The 17,524-nt window shown below is 46.4% G+C and overlaps 1 protein-coding gene across 1 annotated transcript; it reads left to right on the top strand.

Moving 5' to 3' along the window:
• Window positions 1-1,798: 1,798 nt before the first annotated feature.
• On the top strand, window positions 1,799-11,217 carry LOC121299340 (probable ATP-dependent RNA helicase ddx6). Its single transcript, XM_041227044.1, has 14 exons — window positions 1,799-1,939; window positions 3,130-3,893; window positions 4,186-4,249; window positions 4,523-4,627; window positions 4,898-5,027; window positions 5,218-5,364; window positions 5,557-5,651; window positions 6,033-6,155; window positions 6,242-6,370; window positions 7,206-7,322; window positions 7,610-7,673; window positions 9,411-9,512; window positions 9,785-9,986; window positions 10,273-11,217. The coding sequence occupies exons 2-13, from the start codon at window positions 3,694-3,696 to the stop codon at window positions 9,982-9,984; spliced, it is 1,476 nt and encodes a 491-aa protein (XP_041082978.1). The 5' UTR covers window positions 1,799-1,939; window positions 3,130-3,693; the 3' UTR covers window positions 9,985-9,986; window positions 10,273-11,217.
• Window positions 11,218-17,524: the final 6,307 nt, after the last annotated feature.

The raw sequence follows: 17,524 nt of genomic DNA, 5'->3' as shown, positions 1-17,524 counted from the left end.
GAGAGCGGTGAGCCTGGCTGGAATGCGCTGCCGAGTCGTGGCGTTGATAATGAATCACTTTGTAGCTAATTATGCTAAGAACCCCAATTTGACAAAGTTCTGAACCGGCCGAGCGCCAATCACGGCATGCACCAGTCTCCCAGCAAGGGGGTAGTGATTAGCGCTAATTCATGCACGAATACGAACCTTATGATCCGCGTCGTTTGTTACAAAGCAACACTGAAAGAATAGGCGGGTCATTAAAATCCACGTGAATCAATAGGGAGCTGAATTCAAAGCGAGCGGCTCAGAGGGAGCCGGAAGATAACAAGGCGGGGTTCAGCCGGGGATGCATTAGGAATTTGCGGTTATTATTTTAACCCGTTCAGTGCTAGCGTGACCGCAGCTCTAACTCCTGAAGAACAGGACTCCGGGACGGTTGTAAATGGTTAGCACAGTGATTTTAGAATGTGTGACATAAATACAGCTGGTGTTTATTTTTTATTTTATTTTATTTGTCAAAGAAATATGAATTTGGTGCTGGCTGTTACCGGAAATCCTCTCGCAGTGGCTCAGACCTGGTGCGCTGCCGTTGCTTCTTTACCGGAATGCGCGTCGTGCCGCTGCGCTTGGAACCGGACGCGGCTGCGATGCGGTTTGTGGCGAGGACTACCCTGACAGAGACCTGAATGACAACCGAAACCGGGGCAATTCCCTCGCTGGGTTTCCTGCCTCATGCAAGCCTCGCACAAAGCCGCTTTCATATTTTCCTCTCGCTCGCACACACACCCAAAAAAACCTGCCTTTTCTGTGATTTTATTACTACTGCTATTCCGAGTAGATCGGCAGGTGTGATTCCCCCTTTCTGATCGATATCTACCACCGAGAAATAAAACCTCAAACATTTTCACTGCAAACTGACACCCAAGCATAAAGTGAGTTGCGCACGAAACCGTTTTTTTCAGGAACAGCGGCTTGAAACCTGGTTGCAGGACACCACCGAGAGACCTAGTCTGAGGTTCCTGTATCGACCACCCAGAAGTCTCCCCTGGTGCTCCGTGCAGTGGCCTGAAACCCAGTCTCCTGTAACCCAGTCTCCCGAAACCCGGTTCCGAGCCGCGAAGTGGCTCTGTGTTCCCTCAGTTTAAGAACTAGTGCCTGGAACCTGGAAACACGCAGTTTGAAACTCAATGCAGCGGCTTCCCGTGGAGCGCACTGCTTGTGAAAATTACTGTCGTTGCTTTTAAAAGCCATTCGTGGTTTACTGCGCTGTGTTTGTAAGGAGTTGTGTGCTCCCGGTCGCTCCTTTGAGATCAGAGGAGCCTCCGGGAGGGCTGGAAGAGTTTAAAATTAAGAAAGGGGGGGGGGGGGTGGGGGCCGGTTCCTTGTTCTGCTCCCTGTCTCTGGGACTCCGTCTTTTAAATCACATTTGAAAACGTATTGATTTGAGCTGCTTCTTCTTGAGCTGGGTGGATGGGGCAATGTGTGGTTTTTATTTTATTTTATTTTATTTATTTTTAATAGTTTTTATTGTAAAGCACCCTGGGATGCTTCACATGAAGAATGCTGTAAAAGCAAATTGTATTGAATTTTAAACACTGTCACTGTTACACAAATAAAAAAAAAAGTTTTGATAACTACAGAGCGCAAAATGCAACATCATAACAATAATAATAATAATAATAATAATAATAATAATAATAATAATAATTCTTCACTGGAATTTGTGCACAATAAGAACTACAGCCGAGCTCTAGGGGACTACATTTCCCTGCAGGCAGCGGCGGCGGCGGAAGTGACGTCTCTTCCGGCACTGCGAGGGAGACGGAGCGGCCATGTTGCGCTGTTGATGTTTTTTTTATAGGACGCGAACAGCAGACGGGATCGGCCTGGAGCCGGGATTCAAAACTCAATCCGAGTCCATCCGCAGCGAAGCGGGGCTGTCCACGCACGACCGAGGGTAACGAAACACGCCTCATTACCCGGGGGTAGGGCGGCCGCGGCCGGGGTAACGTTTTAAAAATCTCTCCTGAGTTTTCCCCGGGATACTCCGCGGAGTGGCGGCGGGCTGTGCCGGGCTGTGCCGGGCTGCGCCGGGCTGCGCCGGGCTGCTTTCCGCGGAGGCAGCGTTACCTGCTGCAGCAGAAACAGCGCTGGGTTGGGTTGGGGCGACACGGTGAGGATCTCTGCTGGAAAGTTAGTCTCTCCTTTAATATCGAGACGCGTCCTCATCGCTTGAGCCTTACCATAGCCCGCTTAAAAATATAACATAACAAAATATAACATAAACAATATCTCGCTTACAAATTCAGCGGCGCTTTCACCTTTTCAAAACTCGTGTGTGTTTGTTTTTGTTTACTAACAAGGACCCGGTCAGCGGTTTGCAGAGTATCATTCACTGTTTTGTTTTTTGACGGGAACGGGGGGGGGGTTACGGTATATTTTCTTTTTTAAATTGATTTGTGGTTTTGTTAGAATAAAAAAAAAAAAAAGCCTTTTTGACTTTTTTTTAAATTTTTTTATTGTATTTATTTATAAAGAACGTTCTCAAAACCTGGCCAGTGTTTGAGTCAGTGATTGTCCAGTCTGAGTCTCGCTATACCAACTGTATAATATAATGTGCCTTTGTCCCTCTGACACTATGAAATCAAACACTTGGGTTTACTCCACCGTTTTTTTTTTTTTAAATATAAAGCTGCTGTTTACTCTTCCTAATGTAACGTGTTTTAAATAAATCTCCATTTCACAGTGCGCTCGATGGTTTTTGTACGGTCCAGACAGTAACGTTTTTTGTGATGGTGTGTTTTTTTTTTTGTATCTTAAGACCAGGCGTCTGTTTTTCTAGGAACTGCATTGATAATCGCTGATGAAAATCAGACTCCTATCGCACAGCAGTGTCACCCAGTCCAGGTTTTACTAGCAGCTTGATCAGCCCCCAGTGTGTCTAGCTAACAAGCTCAGCTGTGTCTTGTTATTAAACTCCTAGCGAAACCAGGACTGGATCACACTGCTGTGCAGCGGGAGTCTGGTTTCCATCTCTGTACATGTAGAAGCGCTTGGAGGCAAGCAGGTAGGTAACCTGAATTTCTGAACCCCGGATCTTGCTGAAGCAGCGTGGGATCTCACCCCTGTTTCTCTTCTCTGTTGCAGGTATTCAGAGTATCAAAACCCAACACTTGTTTGCACTTGAGAAAAAGCCAATCTACAACAAACTGAAAAGATAAATATCTACAAAAAAAACCAAACTGATATATATCTGGATCACTGTGAAGCGACTTGCTTTTTTTTAATAGGAAAATAAACTGTTGAATTTACTATAAATGACAAGAGGATTAAACACCTTGTAAAGTTTAAAAAAACAACGAAGCAAACTTTAGACTTTTGTCCTAGTGGAAGCTGTGCCTAGGGTCAGCGCGGAAGAGGCTCCACTGTGTGTACTGAGCAGCAGTTTTTGAAGCCAGCCTCTTCTATATATATTCTCTTCATTTGCGAAGAGCATTTCTTTACTGACTTATCAAAACTTAAACGCGTCTGCGTGTGTTTTATTACAAGCTTTCAAAGGAGCGTTTCAAACGGGGGCGGGGGGCGGGACAAACTCTGTCTTGTAATCGCACACGATAATACGTTTTGAAGTTTTTAAAAGGAAACAAAACGAAAAAGAAATAAAATTCGGAGGGGAGGGGAGAGAAAAAAAAAAACCAAAAAACGTGCAGTATGGCCACCGCCAGGACCGAGAACCCTACCCCGATGCTGATGGGACTGAGCAAACAGAACGGGCAGCTGAGAGGACAGCAAAAGTCGGCTCCCCCTCAGTCAGGACCCCCTGGGATCGGGCACCCAGTCAAGCCCCCTCACCTGCTGCAGAGCGCTGCCCCTCAGAAGGCTGGAGCTCCTCAGAACAGTGGAGGGATCAGGTAAGCGCAGGGCTGTCTAATCCGTCCATCCTGGTCCAGGAGGGTATTCCACGCCAGGAGATAATGAGCCACTTTTAGCCTATTTTAATTGCTGACGATTTTTTTCTTTTTAATAATTGAGGAAAATTAGTATCCTGGTCATCGCAAACCCAAGCTCTTGAGACACACACTTCTGTACGTGCTGTACGTTTTTAGTTTTTGTAATGTGCACTTTTAAGTGTGAGTAGTTGCGTTTACCGGAGAGTTCGGAGGGCTCTCCTGATTTCCTTTCTGTCTGTTTCTGTCCTTGCAGGTTCGGGGATGACTGGAAGAAGAATCTCCAGCTCCCTCCAAAGGATATGAGAATCAGGACTTCAGTAAGTGACACACACACCCCCTAAACAGCACTGCGATGCTGTGGACATTTCAATAGTGATAGCCTTCATTGAGGGGAGCTGTGAACCCCAGGACTGGGTGCAGCAGCAGCAGCAGCAGCAGGGCTAGTGTGAGTTTCTAACCCTGCTCAAACTCCTGGCTCCTGATCATTTCAATATTAATAATAGACTTCACTGAGGGGAGTTCTGAACCCCAGGACTGGGGCTAGTATGAGTTTCAAGCCCTGTGTAAAGTCTCTCTGTCCTCTCTCTCAGGATGTAACTTCCACAAAAGGCAACGAGTTTGAAGATTACTGTTTGAAACGGGAGCTGCTGATGGGAATCTTCGAGATGGGCTGGGAGAAGCCCTCGCCCATTCAGGTGAGGTTCAGGTTCAATTTCAACTGCACAGTCTGATCCGTTCCTGGCTTTACTGGGAGTTTAATAAGACACAGCTGAGCTTGTTAGCTAGACACACTGTGGGCTAATCAAGCTGGTAGTAAAACCTGGACTGGATGACACTGCTGTGCAATGGGAGTCTTATTCCCATCCCTGCTCAATATCTAAATGTTTGCAATGTTTTACATGTGATTTTAGAGTTTCAGTGTTATAATTGGAAACTCAATGTATATTTAATTTGTCTGTGCTCAGGAGGAGAGCATGCCCATTGCGCTGTCCGGCCGGGACATTCTGGCCAGAGCCAAAAACGGGACGGGCAAGAGCGGCGCCTACCTCATCCCGCTTCTGGAACGGCTGGACCTGAAGAAGGACAATATCCAGGGTAGGGATCCAGGGTAGGGAGGGCCTGGGGGGGGGGGGGGGGGGGGGGGGCCAGCGCTGCCCAGCCTGATTGGTTTAAAGAGCATGCATTAATTTTTCAGTGCATGGTAAAGCAACAGTGGGGTTCTCCATGTACACACCTGTGAATGTTGTACACTTGTAGTCTCATCCACCTCTCTCCTCTCTCGCAGCGATCGTCATGGTTCCCACTCGCGAGCTCGCTCTGCAGGTCAGTCAGATCTGCATCCAGATCAGCAAACACATGGGAGAGGTCAAGGTGATGGCCACCACAGGAGGGACTAACCTGCGTGATGACATCATGAGACTGGACGAGACCGGTGAGGAAAAAAAAACCCTGCCCTGGTGAGGGGACGGGGGGGTCGGGTGGGGGAGAGTAACTCACAGTATGAGAATCTCCTGGTCCCAGTCCTTTGTTAGGCAGTGTGGGGGGGTGGGTGGGCAAACAATCCAGCTACAAATGTGTGTGTTCTCTGACGGCGCTCTCTCTCTCTCTCTCTGGACACGCACAGTCCATGTGATCATCGCCACGCCCGGCAGAATTGTGGACCTGATTAAGAAAGGAGTTGCCAAAGTGGACCGGGTCCAGGTGATGGTGATGGATGAGGTGAGCCCAGCTCTGCTCTGCAGCTTCCCCCGGTACAATTAACACATCACTTCATGAAGCCCAGTGAAAGCTGCTGGTTTAATAGCACGCTAACATATTGAATTACACACCACCACTTCGCAGTCTTCTCATTCCCCCCTACACATAACGAAAGAAATCATTTTGAAATGCTGTGCTGCGGTTAGGGCTTCCGCTGGACTTCTCTTGCGATATCATTTGGTAGTTTCTTTGATTACACATTGTAAAATAATATGGAAGTTATGTTCATAGTGTGGTGTTCATCCAAACGCTTTCAGATTCTGTGCATTTTGTTACACAAGTACGAGGACTCTGTATGGCAGATATATATTCTAATCGCCTCTCTCTTTCTCTCCCTCGCAGGCTGACAAGCTCCTGTCTCAGGACTTTGTGGTCCTAATTGAGGAGATCATCAGCTACCTCCCCAAAAACAGACAGATCCTGCTCTACTCTGCCACCTTCCCCATCAGCGTCCAGAAATTCATGGTGAGAGACGACCCTTCACCTATTATTATTTTATTACCTGTTTATTTTGTGTTTATTTGCCTGTGTCTCTGTTTGTGTGTTTTTAGAGCAAGCACCTGCAGAAGCCCTATGAGATTAACCTGATGGACGAGCTCACTCTGAAAGGCATCACTCAGTTCTACGCCTACGTGACGGAGAGGCAGAAAGTGCACTGCCTGAACACTCTCTTCTCCAGGGTGAGGACCGGCTTCTCATCATCACTATTGTTATTTCATTTGGCAGATTATTTATTCCGATGCGACCTTACAGGTGTTGGAGGACAGTACTGGGTTACAATGCAAGTTTCATGTTTAAATGCAGTCTAGTTTTACAACGTTTGTGTATTCAGGGAACGCCTTTATACAAGGTGACTTGGAGACTTGGTTGTGTGAACGATGCCTCAGCTGCAGAGTCACTTACAGCAACGTCTCACCCGAAAGACAGAGCACAAGGAGGTTCAGTGACTTGCTCAGGGTCCCGCCCAGCGAGTCAGTGGTTGAGCTGGGATTTGAACCGGAGACCTCCTGGTTACAAGCCTGTTTCTCTAACCACATTGCCTCCTACAATAAGTGCGGTAATGCCTTTTGGATCATTATCCCATCACAGTCCCCTTTGTTAACTAACAGGCATGGTAATAAGACTCCTATTGCACAGCAGTGTCACCCAGTCCAGGTTTTACTACCAGCTTGATCAGCCCCCAGTGTGTCTAGGGAACAAGCTCAGGTGTGTCTTATTATTAAGCTCCTAGTGAAACCAGGACTGGATCAAACCACAGTGCAACGGGAGTCTGATTCCCCTCCCTGTTGATCATTGGTCAGTACATTGTCATTTCATAAAATGATTGGGGGGGGGGGGGGGGGGGGGGGGGGGGGGGGCATTGTTACAAGTACCTGCTATCTGAAAATCCGAGCTTCTCAAACTGTTTTCAATTTAGAATCGGGTTTGATTTTTGCATTCTCTCTTACCTGCAAGGCAGCAAAGACGGTTTATAACTAAAGCCTGTTTTAAATTATAATTTTTTTTGGTCATCAGCTGCAAATTAACCAGTCGATCATCTTCTGCAACTCGACCCAGCGAGTGGAGCTTCTGGCCAAAAAAATCACTCAGCTGGGCTACTCCTGCTTCTACATCCACGCCAAGATGATGCAGGTAGAGCGGGAGCGCATGGTTTTTTTTTTTTTTTTTTTTTTTAAAGCAACGGGAGAATTTCTGAGCGAGAGGAGGCTGTTCAGCTCCTGGAAGCTGACTGATCTCAGATCTTTGTCAAGTCGGGTCTTGCAGGATCCCAGTGATTCTGCCTCGGCAGCATGACTAGCTAACCCTTGGTCGTCCTTTCCATCTCCTCACTGCTCTGTGTGAGGTTTTAAATGCTGGCCTTTTTTAGTTTTCTCTTCTAAATCTCCACTTTCCTCAGCGCTGTGTTTGTTTGTTTGCAGGAGTACAGAAACCGCGTGTTCCACGACTTCAGAAACGGATTGTGTAGAAACCTGGTGTGCACAGGTGAGTGTCTAACCCTGCTCAAACTCTGGCTCCTGATCATTTCAATATTAATAACAGACTTCACTGAGGGGAGCTCTGAACCCCAGGACTGGGTGCAGCAGCAGCAGGGCTAGTGTGAGTTTCTAACCCTGCTCAAACTCCTGGCTCCTGATCATTTCAATATTAATAATAATAGACTTCATTGAGGGGAGTTCTGAACCCCAGGACTGGGTGCAGCAGCAGCAGCAGGGCTAGTGTGAGTTTCTAACCCTGCTCAAACTCCTGCCTCCTGATCATTGCAATATTAATAATAATAATAGACTTCATTGAGGGGAGCTCTGAACCCCAGGACTGGGTGCAGCAGCAGCAGCAGGGCTAGTGTGAGTTTCTAACCCTGCTCAAACTCCTGGCTCCTGATCATTGCAATATTAATAATAATAGACTTCACTGAGGGGAGCTCTGAACCCCAGGACTGGGTGCAGCAGCAGCAGCAGGGCTAGTGTGAGTTTCTAACCCTGCTCAAACTCCTGGCTCCTGATCATTTCAGTAATATACGTTGATAGGTGAAATGGTAGTCTTATCAGTTCACAGATGAGAGACAGAAGAGGAGGAGGGGTAACATTTTATTGGATGAACTAAACAGTAACTAATCTCAAGCTTTATCTAATACACCTGAACCCCAGTGTGCCAGTGTGCCGGGCTGCAGTGCCAGTGTTGTGATCTCCAGACCTGTGTGCCGGGCTGCAGTGCCAGTGTTGTGAGCCCCAGGCCTGTGTGCCGGGCTGCAGTGCCAGTGTTGTGAGCCCCAGGCCTGTGTGCAGGGCTGCAGTGCCAGTGTTGTGAGCCCCAGGCCTGTGTGCAGGGCTGCAGTGCCAGTGTTGTGAGCCCCAGGCCTGTGTGCAGGGCTGCAGTGCCAGTGTTGTGAGCCCCAGGCCTGTGTGCTGGGCTGCAGTGCCAGTGTTGTGAGCCCCAGGCCTGTGTGCAGGGCTGCAGTGCCAGTCTTGTGAGCCCCAGGCCTGTGTGCAGGGCTGCAGTGCCAGTCTTGTGAGCCCCAGGCCTGTGTGCAGGGCTGCAGTGCCAGTCTTGTGAGCCCCAGGCCTGTGTGCAGGGCTGCAGTGCCAGTGTTGTGAGCCCCAGGCCTGTGTGCAGGGCTGCAGTGCCAGTGTTGTGAGCCCCAGGCCTGTGTGCAGGGCTGCAGTGCCAGTGTTGTGAGCCCCAGGCCTGTGTGCAGGGCTGCAGTGCCAGTGTTGTGAGCCCCAGGCCTGTGTGCAGGGCTGCAGTGCCAGTCTTGTGAGCCCCAGGCCTGTGTGCAGGGCTGCAGTGCCAGTGTTGTGAGCCCCAGGCCTGTGTGCAGGGCTGCAGTGCCAGTCTTGTGAGCCCCAGGCCTGTGTGCAGGGCTGCAGTGCCAGTCTTGTGAGCCCCAGGCCTGTGTGCAGGGCTGCAGTGCCAGTCTTGTGAGCCCCAGGCCTGTGTGCAGGGCTGCAGTGCCAGTCTTGTGAGCCCCAGGCCTGTGTGCAGGGCTGCAGTGCCAGTCTTGTGAGCCCCAGGCCTGTGTGCAGGGCTGCAGTGCCAGTGTTGTGAGCCCCAGGCCTGTGTGCTGGGCTGCAGTGCCAGTGTTGTGAGCCCCAGGCCTGTGTGCAGGGCTGCAGTGCCAGTGTTGTGAGCCCCAGGCCTGTGTGCTGGGCTGCCGTGCCAGTGTTGTGAGCCCCTGGCCTGTGCTGATAGGTCTGTGTGATGGCAGGCTCTTGTTCTCCGCAGATCTGTTCACGAGAGGCATCGATATCCAGGCAGTGAACGTGGTAATCAACTTCGACTTCCCAAAGAACGCAGAGACGTACCTGCACCGCATCGGCCGATCAGGTGAGTGGAAACCAACGCTTTTTGGAGAAAATAATCCCATTTTTGGAATCTGTCACCCTTGTGCTATTTTTTCCAACTTTTTCATATAAGAGATCAGCAAGGGTGGAAATATAACTCCCATTGCACAGCAGTGTCACCCAGTCCAGGTTTTACTAGCAGCTTGATCAGCCCATGGTGTGTCAAGGCAAAAAGCTCAGGCTTGTGTTTATTATTAAACTCAAAGTGAAACCAGGAATGCAATACTGATCTCGCTGTCTGTCTCTGTCTCTCAGGGCGTTTTGGTCACCTGGGTCTGGCGATCAACCTGATCACATCGGAGGATCGCTTCAACCTGAAATCCATCGAGGACCAGCTGGTGACGGAGATCAAGCCCATCCCGAGCAGCATCGACAAGAGCCTGTACGTGGCGGAGTACCACTCAGAGCTGCACGGGCAGGAGCCCCGCGACGGGGCGCTGGAGGAGCAGCCCTAACGGTACGGGGAGACACCCGGCCCCCACAGTGCTCCTTACCATGACCCCCAGTCTCTGTCGAGACTACGACAGCTCTGGCCCTGTAGAACTGAAGTCATTCCGCGCTGGAACAATGTTAACATATTGCACTGCACCCCGTCGCTTTGTAGTTTTCCTAGATACTGCTTAACAAAAAAACAACAAATTTGAACGTGTGACACTTTGAAATCTAACACAAAGTGCTACTCTGCTGCTGCTGTCTGGGTTCTGGGAGCTGTTCATATTTTTGTCTTTTTGTTTTTTCTCCAGGGCTGTTGGGCAGCAGGGTGGCTTTGTCTTCTCCAGAGGGATGTATTTGGTACTGTAGTGCTGCACAAAGACTTCTCGAACTTGGAAACAAATTCTCTATATCAATCCCATATTTTCAAGTAGCCTGGATCTGCAATCTTTTTTTTTTTTTTTTTAAATCATTACTCAAAGAAAACCAGGCAACCCCCCCCCCCCCCCCCCCCCCCCCCTGAAAAAAAGGTTTTCCTAGCTGATAACTTTTCAAGCAACACTGAACTCCATAAAGCTATAATACCCCTTCACTGCCTCTGAAATCATACCCCTACCCCCATTCCTTCATCACCAGGAGGGAGCGAGTCAACTATCCCGTGACTGATTGATTATATCCCCCATTCCTTCTTGGTCCTCATACCCAAACCTGTTAGTCTGTCCCCTGTAGTTGTGTCTCTGCAGTATCAAGTGCCTTATCGCTCCCTCCTGGTTTAATGCAGCGTCCCTCAACACACACACTGCTGCTTGTTTTATTTTCTGTTCGTTTCTTGGTAGTTTTAGTATCAGTGCTGCTGCTCCAGCCCCACTTTCTCGTTCTCCTTTTTCACTTTGTAGTCCAGACTTCACCCCGCCTCTCTGCATCTCCCAGTCGCAGGAGGAATCTTTACATCTCGTTAAAGGACAGCTCTCAAGCCGACGCAGGAGAGGAATTCAAGATAAATACAAAACAGAATTCAAAGGGTTTTTTTTTTTTTTTTTTCTTCTAACCCCTGCTTATAACAAAACTGTAGAGCCTGTTTTATTATTAGAATTATTCCAAGGCAAGACAGGAGTTGGGGGCAAGTCTCAAGTTCTTAAGAGCAATGTGTTAATTTTTTGGAAAATTTACAGCAGGCTCAGTGCTGAATTCTAATGAATATTTACAACAAGCAGGCTTTTTTTTTTCTTTTTTGGCAAAGCATGGGGGGGGGGGGCAGAAGGAACTTCTACAAAAATAAATAAAGAAAACTTAAAGAAGAGAACTGACCCCCCCCCCCCCCCCCCTCCCTGGGATTGCATTGGAACACAACAGTCGGGATCCGGAATGCTTGTTTTAAGGAATCGTCCTGTTTGGAATTTTCCCCAGTCCTGTGTTCTCTTACTGCTGGTAGAGATTCCCACACGTGCCGTGCGAGTCTGGATTGCTGTTTACTGCAGAGCTCAATAAGAGAGCTTTCTCCTAAATAGAATGGAACTTCCCCCTGTTTTTCTTTTTTTTTCTTTCCAAAAATGCATCTGGAACTGTAAGATCTTTTCATTCTTTAATTGTGTTTTTTGGTAGCAGTATAACACAGTCTCACCCCTCCTGTATCAAATCAGTTTGATTCACTTTGGATAGAGTAGAATCGCCTACAAACAGACAAACGGAGAGAAACAGAATCCTTTTTTTTTGTTGTTTCTTTAGAGCCCAAAGGAAAGTCGGCTAGAAACTTTTGTTTACTTGTACATAAACCCTGTATAATACATGTACAGAAGAGGATCTGGTGAATTGTAAATACTGTATCATAAATATTGTGAAGTTCTTGGGTCTCTGGTAGGATGTTTTGAGGAAACTCGACAGTCGTTGCTTTATAGTTTTAGGGTTGATCATTTGTTTATTTAAAGCTGTGAGGTCTGTGTATGAATCCGCTTTCTAGCCTAGTCTAAAAAGAAGTTCCATCTTATTAGTTCCTGCAGGCTGTGATGTGTGTGTGTATATATTGTACATATGTATATAACATACCAACCCCGTGTGCGATCATACGTGTTGGTGTGTTTACATGTCTTGTGTGTGACTGACCTGCTTTGGGTTTGTCAGGAAAGCTCAAAATGTGGCTTGTTTTTTTTTCAAGGTTTTCAGCCCTTGCGCTAATACCCGTGTGAATGAGACAGCTGTACATCACAGAACCAAAGACATGTGTCCGGCGTCCTCGCTGCGAGCGACGTCTCTGCTGTTTAAATTACTGTGCTGTTTTAAATTCTCTCGCCACCAAACCTTGAAAAAAACAATATCGTTAGCCGACGTCATTAAAACTGTATGAAATTACAATTTATATATTTGAATCTCGGGTGGAAACCACAGCAGTTAAGACTTCACATTTGAGATGTATAACATATATATATATATCCATCCCTTTACGATCTTGAGAATTGAACTGGCTGACCACAGCGTGCGGTGGCAGTCAGACCATTTCCTTCGCGCTCCATTGAAATGGTAATCCACTTCTGAAACAGACTAGTTCTAGTTCCAGAGACTCCAGTATTGAGAGCTTGTGTCTGTTTGTGTTTTCGTTCAGTGATGTTTAAGGCTGAAGGTGCGTTGACATTCCTAATGCGTGTGTTAGGATAGGGGGCTCCGTTAGGATGAGGGGATTAGAGGATAGGGGGGAAGGGTGGGGAGGTTGGCTGGGGAGGATGGGGGAGGGGGGGAGGGATGGTTAAAATGTGCTTGCCTGCTCCTGCTGGTTTTGCAGTGTTTAAGTTTCTCGGGGTAGACTTTGAAGAAGCACCTTGATGAGTTGAGCTGTCTTTGCGTTTTGATTTACACGTAGAGGTATTTCGATGACCAGTCTGGCGCTCGTTCACGCGTTGCCCTTCCATAGAGGGGTAGCGAGCTGAATTCTTTAACGATGGGGTCGCAAAACAGTATTTGCTTTTTTAACAAAGTTTAAGACAGTGTTGCAAGCTGTTAAATAACCCGTTGTTAACTGTGAAGTGTGTGTACATGCATACATACATACAGAGAAAAAAATGTTTAGTCTATCTAGAAATTCCTAGATGGCAGCTTTTGAGGTTGCGATGGCTTCTCGTTTGGGCTGTTTGTTTTCCTCGTCCACTTCTGAACTCGTTCGTTTATGTGTGTGTTGATCCAGAAAGCCGTGGAGCAGAGCTGTAAATGTTTGTGTTAATTTTGTGTTTTTTTTTTTTTAATTTGTCCAAGGCAGTGTTTTTTAAAACCTCGACCTTGTCTCATCGAAGGCTTTGTTTTTATTTTTTTTAAGCGCCGGACGATTTAAAATCGCGGTGTGTTGCTTTGTTAAAAAAACCTGGGCTTGTCTCGAGATCTAGCTTTCATTTGTAATTTTGAGCGATTTACAGCGCGAAAAAATTGCCTTTAAATAAAATTGTAAGCGCCCACCTGTTTTAACAAAATTTTTCGCGCAAAACACAAAGCAAACAAACACCACGCTTTGTTGGGTCGGGGAGGGAGGGAGAGAGAGAGAGAGAGAGAGAGAGAGAGAGATCCACTGAGAGAGAGACGGGAGAGAGTGCGAAGAGGAGGCAGGAGAGAGAGAGAGTCCATGTTTGGACCTCTCTCTAGCTTACTCTTCTCCCCCTTTCTCCCCTACTTACCCTAGTAACTTGCTCCACAACTTAATCTTTTTTTCTTTTTTTTTTTTTTTTTTTTTTTTTTCAGACTCCCTCCTCAAGATTTCTCCTTCTAAGTCGTTCCAATCTAAATGAAACGGTTCCTCTTCAATGCCAGTTCCAATCTAAATGATTTGCGTTTCTCTTACCCAGTCGAGATTTCTTTCTCTGCGCAGATTGACAGATATGTCCACCGTCTCTCTGATATCCTGTCATTCGGCTGTTTGAAAATGTTGGGCAGTGTGGTGCTGATGAGGGGAGAGCCACTGACAGGGCCTGAAATGAGACTCCCGTTCCATAGCTGTGTGATGCATTCCTGGTTTCACTGTTAATTTAATAAGACACACACCTGAGCTTGTGAGCGGGACACACTGGGGGCTGATCAAGCTGGCAGTAAAACCTGGAGTGGATGACGCTGCTAGGAGTCTGATTCCCATCGCTGTACTGCGTGGTTACTGAACGACTAACTGTCTTCCGGGGGCTTTCTGAAGCCTTTTACAAACTAACAGCAATCCCTGCTCCCCGCAGCGCTTGCCCGAGGAGGAGAGGGGCCAGATCAGCATGCTTGGGAGAAGTACTTCCCGCACAAGGGAGCGCTCCTTGTTTTGTGAGACGTTGCTAGGGGAGGGACATGACCACCAGAAGGAAGATGTTGCAGCAGCAGCCGCAGAGTCGTGCAGCTTAAATTAATCGAGGGGAAAAAAAACAACCCAGGCGTGTGACCTCACTCTGGTAGGGTAAATGAGGGCGGGGCGAGGGGCGGGGCCAGGGAGTGGGAGGAGGTCCTGTTTATTTTAATCCCTTTTAAACCAGGGAGGGAAAAGCTGAATGGTTTTGAAGAGTTCCGGCCTGTTTTGAAATCACGGCTGTTTTCCAGAGTTCAGCTTCCTTTTCATAATAATAATCTAATATAAAGGTCTCTGGTTTCTAGGTTATGAATCTCTCGTCGGTCCCTGGCGCTCTAGAATTTCTCAGTTCATACCCATTCTGAAGGCTTTAATAATAGAATGATGATTTTTTTTTTTTTAAAATGCGTTTTCTCTGTGCAGCATGAGAGAGGTGCACAAGTCTTTTTTTTGGATTATAAGTGCGTGTTTTTGTATCTCAACGTGCAGTACAGCTTCCTGGGCTGGGCATTCCCCTGCTCTGAGCCCGACTGTCGCCTGTATCTGTCTGAATTTGGAACGTCCTGTAAGCGGGCACACTTGAGTGAGCACTCAATCGCTCACTCACACACGATTGCTGTTCCTGAATCCATGGAGTTACTAAGAGCAGAGTGAAGCCTTGGGCAAAGAAATGAGAAAGCGTCTTGTGGGTTTCTAAACTTTTTTTTAAAGCTTGCCCATTTAAAACGCTGTTGATTTTTTTGGGTAGTGGTTTAATATTTAGCATCTTTCCCTCCCTGTCAGTCTATTACAGGGTGTCTCTAAACCCTGTTCTGAATGGAGTAACATCCGAACTCTGAAGTCACTCGTTTGTCTCGTAAAGCCCTGGTGGAATAGCCCTCCGGGATTGATTGATTGATTGATTGGACAGCCCTAATCGATTGCTACAGTATCTCTCCAGACAGCACACTCTGTGGAAGACCTCTGTCAGCCTCTGTTCCTCGTTACAGAGTAGTGAAAACATTCAGGCTTGACTTTAGATGTAGCAAAACATCTTTGTAAGAGTTTGTTTTAACAGGAAACAGTTGACGTGTCAGTTGCCGTTTCCTGTGAAAAGAAAACGCAAGAGGCCGTCAGATTAAAAACTATGAAGAGAGGAGGGGGTTTATCTGATCTGTCTCTTTACTCGTCCAACGAGCTCACACGTAAAAACACTCAGACTCCTTGAAGGGATGAGCTCACATGTCTGCAGAAAAGCTGGGGTCGGGGAATGTACCTCGTTTTGTGAAGATAACAGGACGGAACAGGATGCAATGGCCTCAAAATAGCACCACGTCTCGTGGAAGGCCGAACTGTAGAAATCTGATTCCTAAAAACGAGTTGTGCAAAGAAGAGCTTTCTTTAATAAAAAAATTGTCCTTTGTCCCAACTCTATTCAGTGCAACAGTTGAATGCAGTTTGCCGTTTCCTGTCTCTAAAACGGCAAGATAGTGCGTACGTAAAAATTTTTAGCATGAGAGAGAAGGAGGGTTTACCTCTCCTCTGAATTTTTATTTATATTGTACTATATCAGAGAATCTTTTTGAATTTAAATAATATATATATATATATATATATATATATATATATATATATATATATATATATATATGAAATCATATATATATATGTGTGTCTATATGTATGTATAATTATGTTATATATGTATAATATATATATATATATATTATGTATATATGCATATGCATATGCAAGTGTCGTGCCCTGAAAGACACACACACACTGGGGCTGACTGCAGTGGGCTCTGTGCAGTGGCTGGTAAGGGAGTGTAGGCTGAGGGGTTGGGTATGCAGTGTGCAGAGCTCGGAGTTCAGTGTAAATGTTGCTCTTCAATGTGATTTGAGACGTCTCGGCTTTGCTGTGAATCCAGTGTGTGTTTTCTTTCGGTGAATTTCTGAAAAAAATCATAAAATATTGTTGTTTGGACCCAGTTTGCTCACACTGCCATGTATATCTATATAATATAAAATCGCCCACAAGCTTATCTAATAATTATGAATTAGTCATTCAGATGCTTATCCAAAGAGACTTAGACTAGGGGGGTGAACCCTGCATCATCACCTGCTGCTGCAGAGTCTCTTCCAATAGGACCTCGTTTGTTTTACGTCTCGTCTGAAGGGCGGAGCACAAGGATGTGAAGTGACTCGCTCAGGGAAAAAAACGATTTTTACACTTAAAAAAAACAATTGAAACCATTTTGAGTTGCGTGTGGCAGTGTGTGAGCAACCTGTGTCTGTCCAGCAGGTGGGGGATGAAGGTTTGATTTCCTGAGTCTGGGTGTCTCGTTTTGTCCAGTCGCTGTGTCCTTCGCTCCCCGATCTCGGACCAGCACTTGACCAGTCAAGCCCAGTGAAACGGTCTTGTACTGTTCACTTAGCTCCAACTTGTTTGTAACCGGGGGAAGGTTTTTTTTTTTTTTTTTTAAATGGCCTAAAATTACCGCTTGACCATAAGGATATTGAAACTGCAGTGTGCGATAATAATAATAATAATAATAATAATAATAATAATTGCTTGATCAGTACTGTAAAAAAAAAAAAAAAAAAGTTGTTTGGGATTTTAAATCAAATTTTGATTTTCTAACATGTCAAAAAGTAGTTAATTTTTTTTCTCGCACACAAATGTTCCAAGATGGCTGTCCTGGTTTTATTTCCATTTTAATGTGGGTGGTTATAAAAAATGAATAACGAAGGTGGAACGTTGTACAAGTGGAGAAGTTGTGGGCCGATATTCCTGTTCCTCAATCCAGACTTTTTCCAGTGCCTTGAGCGGGGAAGTGACGTGTTTGGGGGTGATCACAAGGGAATGGGGAATTGGAATGGAAAACCAGGAATTCTGCCACCGCTCCACTGTGGATCGCTCCACTGTGGATCACTCCCTGCCGTTGGTCATATGAAACACGGAGTCATTATTATTATTATTATTATTATTATTTGTTTTGGTTTTTTTTTTAAGAAATATTTGTGGTTTTGTTTCTCTCTTGTATGAAAGTCAAGGGCCTGTTTCTCAAAGCGCTGTCGGCAATTGGTACAGGCTTAGCCAGCAAGCGAGCAATCCGATTTTTCCTTGTTGTATAACGTGTGTGTGTTTTGAAGACTGGGCCATGAAGTTTAGTAGAATCCGCTCAGCGAGTCGCTGTGATTAAACGGTGCTTTTATTTTGTTGATGGAGATGAACTGGGTTAAGTGAACTGCTTCCTGGAACAAGCCCATAGAACTTTACTGAAAGGA

The sequence above is a fragment of the Polyodon spathula genome, chromosome 24 (genome assembly GCF_017654505.1).
Source record: "Polyodon spathula isolate WHYD16114869_AA chromosome 24, ASM1765450v1, whole genome shotgun sequence".
Taxonomy (NCBI): domain Eukaryota; kingdom Metazoa; phylum Chordata; class Actinopteri; order Acipenseriformes; family Polyodontidae; genus Polyodon; species Polyodon spathula.
The sequence above is the reverse complement of the archived record's forward strand: the minus strand, read 5'-3'. Positions and strand labels throughout refer to the sequence as shown.